General features: G+C 60.2%; 2 protein-coding genes across 3 annotated transcripts in view; both read left to right on the top strand.

Moving 5' to 3' along the window:
• The first annotated feature begins 367 nt into the window (after window positions 1-367).
• Window positions 368-9,829, top strand: ATF6B (activating transcription factor 6 beta). Of its 2 annotated transcripts, XM_070418865.1 has the most exons (18): window positions 368-512; window positions 853-932; window positions 1,039-1,117; window positions 1,286-1,377; window positions 2,046-2,181; window positions 5,136-5,218; window positions 5,353-5,488; window positions 5,575-5,706; window positions 5,831-5,964; window positions 6,544-6,729; window positions 6,810-6,901; window positions 7,318-7,503; window positions 7,646-7,753; window positions 7,846-7,927; window positions 8,095-8,162; window positions 8,358-8,469; window positions 8,585-8,669; window positions 9,139-9,829. In XM_070418865.1, exons 1-18 carry the CDS (start codon window positions 431-433, stop codon window positions 9,363-9,365), a joined length of 2,100 nt encoding a protein of 699 aa, XP_070274966.1. In that variant the 5' UTR covers window positions 368-430; the 3' UTR covers window positions 9,366-9,829. The 2 variants fall into 2 exon arrangements, with proteins under 2 accessions (XP_070274966.1, XP_070274967.1); XM_070418866.1 differs by lacking the exon at window positions 853-932 and having other exon boundaries at window positions 422-512.
• A 4,175-nt stretch (window positions 9,830-14,004) lies between these two features.
• The window catches only part of TNXB (tenascin XB), a 67,719-nt gene continuing 64,865 nt past the window's right edge, over window positions 14,005-16,858 (top strand). The window contains 1 exon segment of the mRNA XM_070418868.1: window positions 14,005-14,127. The gene's annotated coding sequence lies outside the window, so the exon portion shown is untranslated.

Raw genomic sequence — 16,858 nt, forward strand, 5'->3', positions numbered from 1 at the left:
TTTGCCTTCCTAAGGGAGGTGGCAGTGGTCTCAGTGCACCTCTTTCCTTTTTTTACCATAAAAAGCCATGGCCACGTGCACTATATTTTAGGAGGCTTACCCATTTCCGAAGAGGAGTAGAAGCGAAGTTCTAAGTTTAGTACCGGCCGCGGGAGCCGGCGGACCTTTAAACCCTGGAAACTACACCTCCCAGGCGCTTTCGCGCTGGGTCCCCTTCCGCGCATGCGCAAGTGCTAGGCCGGTCCTGCCGAGCTCCCATTGGCCCGGCCTGTGGGGCCGCCTCTTCCTCGGAGGCCTGTGCTCAGCATCCAGCTGTCTTACTGGTCGGAATAGCTTCCGGGACCGCCCCCTTTTTTGAAGAGTCAACTCCTTAGTTGCTGAGGAGAGAGGCGGGCCTCGGACCCGGCTCGTGGTTGGGGGGCGGGGGAAGATGGCGGAGCTAATGCTCCTCAGCGAGATTGCGGACCCGACGCGGTTTTTCACCGACAACTTGCTGGGCCCGGAGGACTGGGGTGCGTGGAGGGCGGCCTGGCGGCGGGGAGGGCTGCGGCGGCGGTGCCCCGAGCACGCCGCGAGGAAGCGAGCCCCAGGGGGGAGGCCGGGCCAAGACGGAACCCACCTTCCGGAGGAGGGCGGAGCGGGGGTCCGGCGGTGCTTGGGGGCGCGGGAGCTGGGGAGGCCGCTGCTCGCTGCGGGAGCGCCGAGGTCGGGGAGGAGGAGCTGGCGTTCGGCGGTATCGCCTTCCTAGGGGGCGGGCGGTGGGTCCGGCCGGCGGGCCCAGTGCGGCTGGACGCGGGCTGTGCGCCGGCCGCCCCCCGCCCCCCGCGCCCGCCGACGCCGCGCCTCTTGCAGACTGCACGCTGTACGCCGGCCTGGAGCAGGTGGCCGAGGAGCCGGCGCAGCTCTTCCGCTGCCCAGAGCAGGATGACCCGGTATTGCCCCCAGCACCCGCCCCCCGGTGGGTGGCGGCGGCCCCGGAGCCCGGGCTCGGCCCCAGCCGTGTCTCACAGCCCCCCCCATCATCCCCCCCCTCTTCAGTTCGGCAGCGGCATGCTGGACGTAGGGATGGATGTCAGCCCCCCCGAGCCTCCGTGGGACCCCCTGCCTCTCTTTCCAGGTAGGAGACCATGTGCCTCCTCCACCCTCAGCGTCCCTTCTCTTCCCCGGGTCCTCACACCCGACACCCTTGCCCAGCGGGGGGGCCCTCGCCCACGCGTCCGTGGACACTTTGTGGACTCTTCTCGGGCTCCGCCTCCTGGTTATTTCCTACCCCCTCTTCCTCCAGATCTTCAGGTGAAGTCTGAGCCGTCCTCTCCCTGCTCCTCCTCCTCTCTCAGCTCCGAGTCGTCAGGCCTTTCCACGGAGCCCTCCCCCCAGGTGAGAACCCCCCACTGGGCCCGGCGAGGACTCCCCCCCGCCCCCCCCCGCCCCTCTCCCCGTCCTGGCGCCCTAGGTGCTGAGGGGGATGTGTGTGGGGTGGGCTTTCTCTCCCTCCCTGTCATTCTCCACATTCTCACTTGCTGTAATATATATATGTATATATATTGGTTCCAGAGAGGAAGGGAGAGGGAGAGAGAGGTAGAAACATCAATGATGAGAGAGAATCACTGATCGGCTGCCTCCTGCACGCCCCACACTGGGGATCGAGCCTGCAACCCAGGCATGTGCCCTTGCCTAGAATCGAACCGGGGACCCTTAAGTCCGCAGGCCCACGCTCTATCCACTGAGCAAAACTGGCCAGGGAAAGGGGAACCTTTTTAATACATAGAGGTGCGTGGCAGCGTGCGGGGGCGGGGACTTCCGGAACTTCCTGCCCAGGTTCCCCTCTAAGTATTTGAAACCGTGAGATGTGGTCACCCTCCCAGGAGTCAAGCAGGAGAGAACCGGGCCAGCGGCAGCTTAGGGAGCTGCTGTGCCATTCAAACCGAATGTCAGAGCATAGGGGTTTGTGAGCTGCAAAGCCTTTGTTCTGCTCTTACTCTCAACACTTCCCCTTTTTTGTTTCCTTCTTTCTGCGCCCCCCCCCCCCCCTTACTTTCACCCAGGCCCCTGGGGTAGGGGAGGTGCTGGTTGTGAAGATAGAGTCCTTGGCACCACCGCTCTGCCTGCTGGGAGATGATCCAACATCCCTGAGTGAAACAGTCCAGATCAATGTGGGCCCCACCGCTGATGACCCCTCAGGTACTCACAGCGCCCCCCCCCCCCCCCCCAGGCTTTACCAGGGAGGACGGGTATGTGTGGTGGGGGGACAGGACAAGGAGGAAAAGGTGGGCGGAAATGACAGATAATCAGGAGAAAGGCCGGGAGCGGCCGGGAGAATTTTAGGAAACCATAGCAAGGGCAGCACTGATGAGATGGGTGTGATTTTTCTTTCTTTTTCTTGTTCCTAGTTACTGCTGTGTGATTTAACTTCCTGTTGCTTTGCATGTTTTAAAGACTTTGGACAGTTTATGGCATAATTATTTATATTATTTTTTTCACTCTAACGTTTTATTATAAAAAATCCTAAACAGCCGTAACCGGTTTGGCTCAGTGGATAGAGCGTCAGCCTGCGGACTGAGGGGTCCCAGGTTTGATTCCTGGTCAAGGGCATGTGCCTTGGTTGCGGGCACATCCCCATTGAGGGGTGTGCAGGAGGCAGCTGATTGATGTTTCTCTCTCATCGATGTTTCTAACTCTCTATCCCTCTCCCTTCCTCTCTGTGGAAAATTAATAAAATATATTTTTTTAAAAAATCCTAAACATACAGAAAAGTTGGAATATAGACCCAACTCCTAGATCCTATAACCAACATTATTTGTGCTGTTTTTAAGTGTTACCAAGTTTAGGTACCCTTCTGTTTATTCAGTAAACATTTATTGAGCACCTACTCCATACCAGGTACTGGACAGGGTGCTGGGGATGCAAAGATGACAAAGACATGACCAACACGCTGACAGGAGACTCCTGTAGAGTGGTGGGGGCGGAAGACGAGTAGCAGTGCACACCGGTGTGCCCGCTGTGGCGTCGCTCTCGGAGCGCTGGGCCCTTCACCCGGGGCTGCATCAGGATGTGCTGCAGAGGAGGGCTTCCTGGCTGAGCTGGGAAGGACGCGTGGCAATTAGCCAGAGGAGACCGAGGGAGCGGGCACGTGTGTCTTTAGAGTGGATAGGAGCAGGGATGGGGATGGCAAGGCGCCGTAGAGGTTGTAGGGCCGGGGGAAACCCTGCTGAAGGACTCTTCGTTGGTGTCCTGTGGGCAGTTGGGACCCTCTGAAGAATCAGGCAGGAGCGCAGTGTGACCAGGAAACAGCTCTGGTGGCAGAGTAGAGAATGGACTGCAGAGGCGGGACTGGAAGCCGGAGGTAGAGAACCAAGGAAGAGGCTCCCGCAGTTAATCAAGTAAGGTATTTGGATGCCTCGAAGAAAGCAAAAAGAATAAAGTAGAATGGATGAGCTGCAGTGACCTCCTGGGCATTGAGCAGGGGTCAAAGAGGAAGCCTGGCCTTCTGGCTGGGCAGCTGTCCAGCGGGTGATGGTGCTGTCCCCTGGATAGCGGTGTGAGAGCAGGAGCCCTCTGCTCAGGGGGCACGAGGAATCCAGGGTTGGCCAGGCTGATTGTTCATCTCAAAGTGCCTTCAGGGTTTCCTGGCACTGCCTCCCAACCAGAAGCAAGAGGGCGAGGGAGCCGGTAATGGAATGCACTCATGTTTCCTCCTGGGATTCACGGGGCAGGGAAGGATGGAGGGAGGATTTGGAAGAACAAACATCGTATCCAGCACATTATTAAAAATTTCAAAGAGGACAAAGATCGAAAAGCCTTGAACAGCAAAAACATTGTTGATGACTTTACAAAGAGTAGTGTTACTGGAGTTAGATTCTCCCCTACGACTTGTGTTTTTTAAGTATATTTTATTGATTTTTTACAGAGAAGAAGGGAGAGGGATAGAGAGTTAGAAACATCGATCAGCTGCCTCCTGCACACTCCCTACTGGGGATGTGCCTGCAACCAAGGTACATGCCCTTGACCAGAATCGAACCTGGGACCATTCAGTCCGCAGGCCGATGCTCTATCCACTGAGCCAAAGCGGTTAGGGCAACTTGTGTTTTTTGACTTGTACTTTACTCGTCACTTTGATAGACATGAGGCATACGGCATGGTCCTTGCCTTCGGAGGGTCTCCTGAGGGTTGTAACAGGTGGTTAGTAGCTCAGCTAGTGGGTACCTCTGAGGGAGGGTGGGTTCTGCGTGGCTGGTGGACAAGGAAGGGGAGTCACTTGTCACCGAATTCCCCGTTGTTCCTCTGGGATTTTTTAATCACATGACTGTATTGCCTGTTCAAGAATAGAAATTGATTTTAAAATTTAGATTAGAAATATTGGTGATCATATAATTAAGTACCAAAATGAGTGGTATGGACCAGAGGTGGTGGCACACTGGTGACCTTGGGGCTGCCTCTGGCCCTTGGGAGGGTTTCAGTTCACCTCCGGGGGCAGTCGGCAGGTCTTGCAGATTTAACAGGCCCCGAAGGCGCAGAGGTGACTGTGGCTTGGTGATGTGTCTGGGAGGCTGCCAGACGTAGGGAGGGAATTTGTGCAAAGGGACAAGCAGTGAGCTTTGTGTAAGTCCAGTTGAATTTGTGTAAATGGTGGGGCATGAGAATGGAAGTGACGAGCAAGGAGCTTGGGCATCAGGGTCAGGGCACGGGGAGCCGTCATGGGCAGAGATTCAGGCTTGGCAGTGGTCAGCATGGAGCTGTGTGCTAGCGTTAGGCCAGGGAGAGATGAGAATCCAGGCAGACAGGAGAGTGGGCCCGTGGGAATGCTGCGTCTCTCGCTGCTTGGGTCTCTGCATGAATGGACCAGGCCTGTGAGGAAGCCAGGGACAGCGGGAGGGCAAGGATGGCCCTGAGGAAAGCCGAGGTGGTGAGAAGAGGAAGGAGCCCCACAGAGGGGCAGTGCTGGGTGGAGGTGGGAGGAGCGCCTACCGCCAGCAGCCCCAGGCCACCTGTGCCTCCGGATTGCCTGCCTGGGGCCAGAGTAGCTTTATCTGTGGGTGCAAGGAGAAATGACCCTGTCCCCATTTCCCCATCTTAACTTTCTTCTCCTTCAGTGTTTAGCTGACATCCAGCTGTTTGTCTCACCCTGCCACCCACAGGGGTCCAGACGAAGACAGAACCCATCTCTCCTTCCTCCATCAACTCTGAGGCTTCCTTGCTCTCCACAGAGTCCCCCAGCCAGGTGAGCATCAGCCTGCCCCCCTCTGGGTGCTGCAGTGAATTCCTTCTTTCTCGCTCTCCGAGGGAGGAGAGCTTTTCTTCTTCAGCTCCTCTCCTTGACACTCCTGACGTGCATTTTCTGGAATGCCTCCATAGGCTTTTGTAGGAAAGGAGGCACTGGAAGTGAAGACCGAGTCTCCAGCCCCTCAAGGGTGTCTCCTACGGGATGTCCCTGGCCCGCCACTTGGAGCTGTCCAGATCAGCATGGGCCCACCCCCCGAGGGCTCCTCAGGTAATGGGGCCTCCTGACATTGGGGTCTCTGGCCAAAGGCCTGCAGTCCTGACATTTCTTCCTTCCTTCCTTTCTCCCTCCTTCAGGCAAAGCCCTGCCTGCCCGGAAGCCACCACTGCAGCCGAAACCTGTGGTGATAACCACTGTCCCAGTGCCACCCAGCACGGTGCCCCCCAGCACCACCGTCCTTCTGCAGCCCCTTGCCCAGCCACCCCCAGGTACTGCGTCTGCTGACTGACCTAAGGGAGCTCACAGCCACTGAGCCCTTGGGTGCTCAAGTGTGAGCACAGTCCCCGCCTGACTCACAGCTCTCTGACCTCTTTCTCCTGCTCACTTGCCCAGTGTCCCCAGTTGTCCTTATCCAAGGTGCTATTCGAGTCCAGCCTGAGGGGCCAGCCCCCCCTGCTCCTCGGCCTGAGAGGAAGAGCATTGTTCCAGCTCCTATGCCTGGGAACTCCTGCCCACCTGAAGTGGACGTAATTATTGGGGCGCGGGGGGCAGGGCTGGTAATGGGAACTGAAGAGGAAGGTCTGTCACTGGAGTGAACTGGGATGAGGAGAGAGCAGAAAGTGAGGAAGCAGACCCTTAAGATGATCCTGAAGGTCAGAGTGGACTCCTGCTTATATATGAGTATCAACTCTATGTAGTTTCAGGATCCGTAGGTTTGTTACCAGCCTGCAGGTGGGGAAGTGGGGTGTCTCAGTAAGCCACTGGCAGGGGAGTCATGCTGCTACGGCTGTAGCAGTAGTTGGAAGAGGCAGGCTCTTCCTCCTGGGAAACCAGTTAGCAAGGTTAACGTGGGGCCTAAAAAGGAGACTTGTGAGGAGAAGCAGCCACCAAGGAGAGGGACCGAGCTTCCACGGGGACCGGGTAGAGGACGCTCTGTCTAAGTCTAACTTCTCTCCGCTCTGAGGAGCAGAAGCAGGGTGTCTTATAGAGGAGAGCCCCCTTCTCTGGTGCTGTAAGTCAGGTCAGGAGGGCAGCCCCTGGATTGGGGGCCAGGGCTCCCCTCCCCTCCCCTCTTTCATTCTCTTGTGGACCCTCTGGGTGCCTAGGCAAAGCTGCTGAAGCGGCAGCAGCGAATGATCAAGAACCGGGAGTCGGCTTGCCAGTCCCGGAGGAAGAAGAAGGAGTACCTGCAGGGACTGGAGGCGCGGCTGCAGGCCGTGCTGGCGGACAACCAGCAGCTGCGCCGGGAGAACGCTGCCCTCCGGCGGCGGCTGGAGGCCCTGTGGACTGAGGTGAGACTTCTGTCCTTGGGGGATGAAATACAGGCCCCTTGGGAGGACTCACCCTCCTCTCTGTCTCCTCTGCGCCTCAGAACAGCGAACTCAAGTTAGGGTCTGGGAACAGGAAGGTGGTCTGCATCGTGGTCTTCCTTCTCTTCATTGCCTTCAACTTTGGGCCTGTCAGGTGAGACCCTCCTTGCTCCCCAGAACCTTCAGAATGGAGCCCCCCCTTGGCCACCTGGTTGCTGCTGTGGCGCCCTCCCCCCATCGCCCCACTCACAGACAGCCGTGGTGTCTGGGTGCAGGATGTGCCCGGCGCTCCCTTCTAGCTGTCATTAATCTGACGAATGGCAGTGCTGGGCAGGTGGTGCTGACGGCGGTGATGAAAACAGACGCAGGTGTTTCCCCAGATCTGGGCCCTAGGTTAGGCCGCTCCTAGGTTAGGCCGCTCCTTTTCTCTCGTTTCCTGGCCCCACGACGTAGGGACTGTTCTCATTCCCTCACTGGTGAAGGGCGCCAGTCATGTATAACAGAGCCCTTGCCCTCACCTGCCCTCGGTAAGCTGGACTTCTCCCCGCGCCCTGTCCTCCCCGCCCACAGCATCAGTGAGCCTCCTGCGGCTCCCGTCTCTCCTCGGATGAGCATGAGCGGAGAGGAGCCTCGGCCCCGGAGACACCTGCTGGAGTTCTCAGCGCAGCTGCCCGTCCGTGGAGTCCAGTCCCTCCAGGACCCCTCCCAGGGCCCCCAGGAGCCCCAGCCCAGCCTCGAGGGCCAGCCAAGTTTCAGGTGAGCCTTCTTACTTTCGGGGGTGTCTTCTTCCCCAAGTTCACCTTTGCTTTTTGAGGGAAGCCACAGGTGCTCCGTCATCAGGGCCTCCTGGTGGCGGACTGGGCAGCTGCGACCACTGCCTCCTCCGTGCCGCACTCAGGAACCTGACGGCGCTCCCTGGGGGCGCCGCGGAGCTGCTGCTGCCAGGCCTGGACCAGCTCTTCCTCTCCTCGGATTGCCGGCACTTCAACAGAACCGAGTCCCTCAGGTGCGGCGGGGGGGCCAGGGCCGGGGCACCTCCCCTGCCGATCATGCGATGTGTTCTGGAGCCCCTTCTCTCCTTCCTGCTCCGCTTCCCAGGCTTGCTGACGAGCTGAGCGGCTGGGTGCAGCGCCACCAGAGAGGCCGGCGGAAGGCGCCCCGCAGGGCCCAGGAGAGACAGGTGGGCAGGGCTACGTGTCCTGGGTTCTGAGGGACATGTCCTTGTGGAGGTTTGAGGGAGTGCTGAGGAAGTGGCAGGGTGGGTGTGAGCTGGTACCAGCTTCCGGGGCGTCTCTCTCTCCCTGCTCCCTTCACCCTCTTCAAATCCTTAGACACTTCTCCTTCCAGAAGTCTCAGCGACGGAAGTTGCCTCCAGTTAAGGCAGTTCCCACTCAGCCCCCCGGGCCCCCAGAAAGGTGAGTCTGGGGGCTGTGCTTCCTTATGAAGTGGGGTTCCATTCTGAAGAGCTATACCCCCAAGAGCTGGCCTGCGCTGTCACCACTGCCACCAGTGGCCTTACGCCTCCCTCATCTACCGGGGTCTCCTGTCTTTTTTCCCTCATCTTCTCCCCACTTCCCCCAGTTCCAAATCCTGTTTTCCCACCTGCCTAGGGATTCCGTGGGCCAGCTGCAGCTGTATCGCCACCCGGACCGTTCACAGCCGGAGTTCCTGGATGCAATTGACCGACGGGAAGACACGTTTTATGTTGTCTCCTTCCGGCGGGTGAGCTCCTCCTTCCGACCCCTCCCCATCCCCCTGGGGTCCCAGCAGTGTGTGCTCAGGTCAAGGCCGGAGAGCAGCACCTCCACCCTCCGGGCCTGGCCCCTGTGTTTCCCAGGACCACCTGCTGCTCCCAGCCATCAGCCACAATAAGACCTCTCGGCCCAAGATGTCCCTGGTGATGCCCGCCATGGCCCCCAATGGTAATTCCTTCCCGGTGTGGGGAGGGGTCCTGGAATTGAGGAAGGGGGACATTCTGATAGGGGTATCCAGCATGAGGAGCTGAGGTGGGATCAGAGGGGAGTGGGGCGTTCCAGAGAGATGCTAGGTCCTGGGTGAGAAGCAGCAGGAAATGGGTGCAGAGCAGGACAAGATGCAGGAGACTGAAGGGAGGAAGACGGGGCGGGGTCGGTGCCGGGCAGAAGGGGTGGCTGGGAACCTGCTGGCCTCACCTCCGTTTTCTCTCGATGCCCTCCCTCTGACCTCACACTCGCAATGGCCTTTTCCTCCCCTCCCCTCCCCTCCCCTCCCCTCCCCTCCCCTGCACTGACTTGTTCACTCCCGCGCTGGACCCGCCTGGTCACCGTTCCCTTTCCTCCCTGTCCACTGCTGCTTTTCCCACCCTCCTCTCTGTTTGCCTCCCCCTTCTCTTTCTTACTCCCCTTCTCACAGAGACCCTGTCAGGGCGGGGTGCCCCTGGGGACTATGAGGAGATGATGCAGATCGAGTGTGAGGTCATGGACACCAGGGTGATTCACATCAAGACCTCCACGGTGCCCCCCTCGCTCCGAAAACAGCCTTCCACCCCGGGCAATGCCACAGGTGGCCCCTTGCCAGCTTCTGCAGCCGGCCAGGCCCACCAGGCCACCCATCGGCCCCTCTACCTCAATCACCCCTGACCTCTGCCTCTCACACGGACTTAGGACTAGGGGGCGGGAGAGGAGTCACCAAGTGGGACCGTTTCTTATTTTCCTGATCCCTGGGCTTGGGCAATTGGTAATGGAAGGACAGGGTGTGGGGTTAAGCAGTTATTTGGTGGTGAGGGGGCTCACCTCTCTTCGCCCCTTTTTGGAATGTAGGGCTCCTCTCATTTCCCTAAACACGCAGCCCCTGCCTCTCTTGAGGGGACTGAGTGAGGGTGAGGCTGGGGTGGGTGGGCTCTGGACTCTTTGGCTCCTCTTTTGGGGGTAGAGGTGGGACTCTAGTTGGAGAGCGGGACAAAGGCCATTTTACGTTAGGAGCTTGTTTCTGGGTATAAAGGAAGGGTGGTGAAGAAGATCAAATTTATGTGTGTGTGTGTGTGCATCTTTTTTTAATTATTATTATTATTATTAAATAAACAACTTGGAGGGAGTTAAAGGAATTGTGGCTGCCTTCCTGGCTCATGACAAGCGTTTGGGGGAAAGGCTTCTCCAGGCCAGGGTGCCTGAGTCAAGTGCTGGAGACAGCTGGCTCTGGGTTGGGCTGGGTGGGGTCACAGGCCGGGACCCCCTTGCCCTGTGGGCTGGTGGGGGGAGGGATGCCCTGTGGTGTCACCGCCCAGAGGACACAGATCCTGGAATGTGTCTGAGTAAACAGGAAGGACAGGGCCCACGCCCTTTGGGGTGAGTGTCTTCCTGGGTCCCCTGCATTCTAGCAGGATCCCCTCCCTCCCCTCACTTTCCTGGACAAACAACTGAGCTGGGGCCCAGGGCTGTGCCCAGAAAGGGCCCCGGGGAGAAGGGCTGGGGCGGGAGCAGGGAGGGGTGTTGAGGAGCATGGTCTTGGCCCTGAGCTGGAGGAGCCTGAGACTTGAGGGTCCGGTTGAAAGAAAAGGACCGGGGGCAGGGGTGGGGCGGGGGTGCAGAAAAGGCTTTCTATTAGGAGGAAGGGGAGCAGGGCAAAGGGTAAGGGGCAAGTCTCACCCAACTTGTGGGGATCCCCGTCAGCGGCTCCTTGCAGCGCGCCTCTGACGCCTGTAGGAGTGCCCTGGGTCAGCAGGAGGGTGTGAGCTGGGCCTGGGCTCCATGCCCAGATGACTGGACAGGGGCCACCTGGGCCACAAGCCCAGGCCTGAAGGGGGAGGAAGAACCTCACGTGTCCAGCCAGCCCCCTCCCCCATTACTGTGTTTGGGGAGAAAACAGAGTAACTGTGGCAACCTGGAACTAGGCTCTCCCCCTCAAGGGCAGCCCTGCTCCTCGGCCAGCACTTCCTGTCCGAGGCCCCTCGAGCCTGTGCAGCCTTATCCAGGCGGCCAGAACAAGGCCACCTGAGCTGGCTTTTCTCAGTGATGTCCTTGCTGTGGAACACTAAGCCGGGGTCTCCTCATCTGTTTAGTAGGATGCCTGCACCTACTGCTCAGGGTTGGTGTGAGGGAGAAGTGCCGAGCACGGGGTCTGGTCTGGTCCGCAGTAGACACCTTTCCCTCCTCCCCGCTCCCTGCTGCGTATCCTGACTGGGCTCTGGGCTGCACGCAGCTCCTGGCTGAGTGGCAAGGGACAGCGGCACTTGGGTGTGAACTGGGAGTCAGACCCTTGGCTGGGAGAGTGGTGGTAGGAAGGGTCGGAGGGTGCAGAGTGGGCATGCCATGGGGGTTGAGGCGGGCCGTCTCTGGGCTGCTGCCCTGGGTCCAGGCGGATCTGCAGCCACAGCCCCCACCGAGGCCCCCGGCCCGTCACCGCGCACCCTGTGGGCCCCTGTCCCAGGCCCGCTTTGTCTTTCTGGTCTGCTTTCCTCCCGTGGGAGCCTGCCTGGTTCTTACCACCGCAGGCCCATCACCTTCTCCTTTTGACCCATTATTCTTTGTTCTTCTTTTTGTTCCTGGCTGCTTTGGTGCTTTCCCCTTCCTCCCCCTCTGCTTCACTCTTTCTCTTTCCTCCTTCTTGTTCTTCCTCTTCTCACTCCTCCTGCTGCTGAGCCCGTGCTGCCTCCGCCTTTTCACGCCACCCTGCCTGTCCCCATTTCCCTTCCCACCGCTTTGTCTACATTCCTGTCACTCTCCATGACTTCCTCTTCTCCCGCTCAGCCCTCCTCCCCTCCACGTCCCACTCCGGCCGCTGTGTTCTCCCCAGCTGTGGGGGCCAGGACTGGAGAGCCTAGTGTTTGCCTCATCGTTCTGCTATGGCCCTGGATGCAGCACATCTGGATTCCGGGGCCCAGATGTGTGGTTGCCACGGCGACCTCAGTCCCTCTGGTAAATACAGCGCCCACCCGCCCCAGAGCAAAGAACAAAACAACTGTGTGACTTCTTTTGTCACGAGATAGAAATGTCCTCCCTCCTCCCTTCTCCCCACACCCATGTCTCCAGGCAAAGGAAGTTCTGAGGGTCCAACTCTTTCTATGGCTCCCCCACCCCCCAGCCTCTTAGTTCTCTCCCATCTTCATCTCAGACTCGGTCTCTTCATCTCTTCTCTCCATGTTCCTCTTCCTCTCCACCTCCCAGCCCACTTCTCACTGATGAACTGTCGACCCCGTCTTAACTTGGCAATTTCTTCTGAGTCTACGGAACAGCGATGCAGAAAGAAGGTTCAGAGACCCAGATGGCCCATCCTCCTCAGAGAGTCCTTCCGGGCCCTTCCCTTGTGTCTGCCTAAGTCTTCATCTTCCCAGGGCTCCTGTCTGGGGCGGGAGAGCACAGGCTTTGGGACCAGAGAGCCTGCACTGAGGCCACCTCCCTCCCACCTTTGGAGTCCCTTGGACAAGTCACTGCCGGCTCCTCGCCTCCGTTCACAGAGCCCCACTGTGGGAAAGCGCTTTGTGCTGGGAAGCCCGCGTCCAAATGTCTTTCCCTCTCGGGACCTGCTTGGACCACAGCTCTGCTTCCCTCCTTCCCCTTCGGGTCCTTGCCCTTAATTACCCTGATGCTTCCTGGCTTCCCTTTCTCTTTTGTCCCTTATCCTCGAGGCTGAGGCCGGGACAAGGACTGGGAGGTTCATTCGAGGCTGGGGGCCCTTCACAGCCCCGTTGACAAGCACTGTCGGGCACCTGCTCTAGCGAGGCCTGGTGCTTTTCTGATGAGATGCCAGCAGCCTGGCGCGGGGCTGTCACAAGGCTCCATGGGCTTCAACCCCGGCATTGAGCGAGTTTCAGCGATTGTCTCAACCTGGAGAGGCCTCGTCGAGCCCCGAGGTGTTCAGAGCCCTGGCCTGGACTTCAGGCCGCTGCCACGCTCCAGCTCTGGCTCCTCCCAGGACAGCTCTATGGGGGGTGGCCATACTGCCAATATAGAAAACCACAAGGCAGGGGACCCCCAAAACGGACATGACCATGGGACACCAGTGCTGAAACCTGGGGTGTCGGCCCCCCTGCCACGTCGTGTGTCTCAGACCCCCACCCAGAGATCTTGGGAAGCTGTGGGGGCTTTGGGCCAAGACAGCGGAAGGAAGCTGCACCCGGCTTCATCCAAGATTCTGACTTCATCTTCCCTATCAAAGCCAGGAAAAAAACACACCCAGACACGGGGACACCCACGCGATCCTGTCCCCGGCCCCAGGGAGCGCACTGGGACCTGGCCCAGCTTGGTGCCGCCCAGCAAGCCCTGACCCAGGACACCTGTGCCCCAGCCCAAGCGGCAGTCGGGCTCCTGCACTCCCTTTCTCGGGGGGGGGGGGGGGGGGGGGGCGGCTGGCCGGCTCAGGGAGGTGTGTAGCAGGGCAGCAGCAACTGTCCTCAGCTCAGCCCCTCGCCAGGGCAGCCGCACATGGGAACCGAGGCCAGAGAAGCAGCCAGCAGCCTAGGCGGGTGTGTGATGCTGGTCTTCGTCCCGCCTCCAGCCCCCACTCCCACCCTGCACTGCCCCCCACAGCTTCACCCAGACCTCCTGCCTCTGGCTCTGCAGCTAAACGTCCACCTAACTTTCAGGCTTCCCTCCCTGTCTCCCCACACCCCAACTGCCTTCCCAAGGCTTTTATGTCCTGGTGTTCAGCCAGTGCCCAAGCCTCAGCTGCCTTTTCTGGAGGAATTTGCTGGGGTGGGAGCTGGAAGAGCAGTGCTCTGAGCCGAGCAGGCAGAGGGCAGGAGGGAACAGGGGGCAGGGGGGGACAAGGAGTCCCGAGGAGGCCCCACGCTGGGAGGGATCTGGGCTCGAGAGGGAGCTTTCCTCCTGCCCCACACCCCAGGCGAGAATTGCTGGGGGACCGCGGAGCTGGCACCCCAGGCGGAGCAGTGGCAGCTGACAAGGGAGGCGAAAGGGAGAGAGGGTCGCGGTGGGGAAGGGTGTTGGTAGAGGAGAAAGCAGGTCTGAGAGCAGGAGCGACAGGTGGAGACATGGTGGGGGCGCGAATAGCGCACGGGCGGGACGATGTCAGGCTGCGGGGAAGGTAGGGTGGGCTGGGGGAAGAACACGGGAGTGGGACCAGGGGTGGAGGGCAAGATGAGGTGATTGTGGGACTCGGTCATCCCAGCCAGAGGGGGGGTCAGGGGAGAGGAGGGGCGTGTGGTGACGGGAGGGCCGGGCGGGGTGGGAGGGGCGGCGGGCCTGCCCTATCTCCGCTCCCTCCCTGCCCTCACGCGGGTCCTCCCCTCTCTCCCTGCCCCGCAGCCTCCCTCCGCTCACTGTGCTGGCTGCCGAGACCGGGCGCAGCGAGCCCCTGCTGCCGGGCGCCGGGCGACAGGAGCCCTTCCTGGCCTCGCCGAGCGCCGGAGGTGAGCAGCACAGGTGGGAGCACCGCGCGCACTGCCGGGTAAGGGCGCGTCTGGGGGGCGCGGGAGTGTCCCTACGCCCGGCGAAGGCTGGCAGGGCCGCGCTCTCGGGAATCCGCCCCCGCCCCCGGACTTCCTCAAATGCTTGTCCGCTCACGGGGACTTTCTGCTGGTGCAGAGGAAACGGGACCGTGCGCCCGGCCGGACGCCGGTGGCGGGCGCAGTGGGTAAGGGTGGATGGACCAGGTGGTGGCACCAGGTGGCATCGCTGAGCCCCGGGGAGGCAGGAGCCGGCGGAGCCCCACGTGCTCTGGCTGGAGCGGCGGAGCCGCGCTCGGGAAGTTGCGAGGACGCTTCTTTGGGCATCCAGATGGGCACTGCCAGGTGACAGCGTGCGGGTGGCGGGCCTGGGAGGGAGCCCGTAGGAAATGCTGGAGAGCAGCCAGCACTCCCAGGCCCGCAGAGAGGTCCTAAAACTTGTTCTTGGCCGAGAGCTCTGCACCCGTGACTCCGGTCCAGGGGGCTGGGATGACAGATGCCTCCAGGGACTCCCCCTGCTTCTGTCCGTCTGAACACCCCCCTACCCCCGCCATACGCGTGACACACCCGGGGTGGGGCGGGCGGGCCCCTTATCTTGCCTGGAAAGAATTTCATGGCTTGGAAACAACTGGAAGTGAACTGAGAGGTACTGGGAAGCAAGTAGGAAACCCCGCAGCTGCTGCCTTTCGGGGTCCAGTCTCCGCCCCCTTTTCCCAGTTCAGCCTCCAAAATCCTGGGGATCTGGCACCTCAACTCCTCAAACTTTCTTGCCCTTGAGTCCTGGTCACTCGGTGCAGGACCAAAACCTGCCTTCCTGTCTCTCACTGACCCCCCACATGGGGGTTCGGAAATCCTGTCTCAATGTTTCCATCCCGCTGCCCATTAGCTCCCCCGAATGTGGGACATCTGGTCCCCACGGCATCCCTGCCTGGCCCTCTTTGCTATCTGGGTCCAACCCAATATCTGCCCCCCCACCTCCTTCCTCTCACAGCCTGCAATCCTCCACCTTCGCCCCTGGTAGAGCATCACCTCTCTCCCCACCTCTGGGGACCCACAGTCCCTGATGAGCGAAGTGTCAGAGTTGGCCACAGCGGATAGAATAGCCAGCACGCTGAGTCACAGCTTGGGGAGGCCCCACCCCTGCCAGCCCTCCAGCCAGGGGAGGGTGCCAAGAGGGTGAAGCTGCGTCCCCGCCCACTGCAGAGAGGCGCCCAGATGTGCAGTGGGGGCTCAAAGGGGGGACACAAGAGACACCCATGTTGCTCGCTTCCCTCCTGCAGAGAGAATAGGCTTCTTCCAGGAGCTGGAGGTGCGGACAGGGTGGTGGCGACAGGAGAGGAGGCTGGGAAGGAGTCCCTCCTCTGGGCTCCCTCCAGCCTCTTCCTGCTGCAGACTCCCCTCCCCACCACGGAGGGGGGTCTGTGGGGCCCACCTCCCAAAGGCCTCCAGGAGAGTGGGCCCTGGGAGCCTATTCCCCCAGGAGAAGGGCCTCCCATTTGGGTCCCCTCATTCCAGTTAAAGTCCTTTGTGTCACAGAGCTGCCCACTGAGCCAAGGAGACATCAGCGTTCTCAGGCATCACTGAAGGCTGCGTGGAGGAGGACGAGGGGAGGGGTGTGTGTGTGTGTGTGTGTGTGTGTGTGTGCGCGCGCGTGCGCAGATGCAGGCTTGTCGGATAGATGTGTGGATGTGTACGAGCATGCTTTATCGGTATTTGTGGATGAACACACGCAAGTGTATGTGTCCCTGTAATAATGTGTGCGTGCACCCTGTGATCTGCACAGCCTTAGATACAGGGTGACGGGAGTTGAGGGTAGGTACCCCCCTTATACCCGCGGCTACACCCCAAGCCGAGAGGCCGGCCGCAGGGCCCCGGAAGGGCAGCTGTCTGCCTGGCTCTGTGCAAGCTCCGTCCCTGTTGTCCAGCTCCCTCTCGTCTTTTGTGGGCTGGTGGCCCTGCGAGGGCCTGAAAACTCCTTTTCCGCAGGCCCAGAGGAGAAGTGGAAGGTGGGAAGCCAGGAAATGTGTGTGGGGGGAGGCGCAGTCACTGCCCCTTCCCCTCCCCAGGCAGCATTTCCCCTCTCAGCCCTTCGCTGCCCCTCTGCCTGCAGGAGCCGCAGCCCTCGCCTCTCCTTACCCCTTGTCCTGAACAGAACAGAGCTTGGGCCGCCCCTGCCCTGCACAGCGCGGGCGCCCCACCCCACCGCTCGCCTCTAGACCTCCTCTCCCTGTGCTCCCCAGTCCTGGCCTCAGTGAATCCACAGACAGCCAGCACCTGGGTCCGGAGACAGGGCAGTCTTGGCACCCCAGATTCCCACCACACCCCGAGTGCCCCCTCCTGACCTGGAACTCTACAGTGTGGCCTTGGGGCCTCACACTTCACACAAACCGGCTTTTTCAGCACGTTCTCGTTCGTGTCTGGCTGCATTTGCTTAGCCCCATGTTAGGGAGACCCGTCCATGTTGTTGCATGTGCTCTCATTGCTTTACTTCATTCCGCTGTGCGAATGAGCCACTTTATTTAACCCAGTCTACTGACGTGAGACATCGGGTTCCCGGTTTGCAGCCAAACCGTTACGAGTAGCACTGCTGTGGTGGTAATTCCTAGCGGTCATAGCGGTTGCATACAGCTGTGGCAGATTCTCCCACACCGTTCACACAGTCCTCGTGCCATCTGGCCCTTGCGGGCTCCACACCTGGCCCACTCTCTGCCCCAGTTGCTGTTTCTAACCAAT

The sequence above is a fragment of the Myotis yumanensis genome, unplaced genomic scaffold (genome assembly GCF_028538775.1).
Source record: "Myotis yumanensis isolate MYYU_CA2020_CCGP unplaced genomic scaffold, mMyoYum1.0.hap1 SCAF_6, whole genome shotgun sequence".
In the NCBI taxonomy this organism is placed as follows: Eukaryota; Metazoa; Chordata; class Mammalia; order Chiroptera; family Vespertilionidae; genus Myotis; species Myotis yumanensis.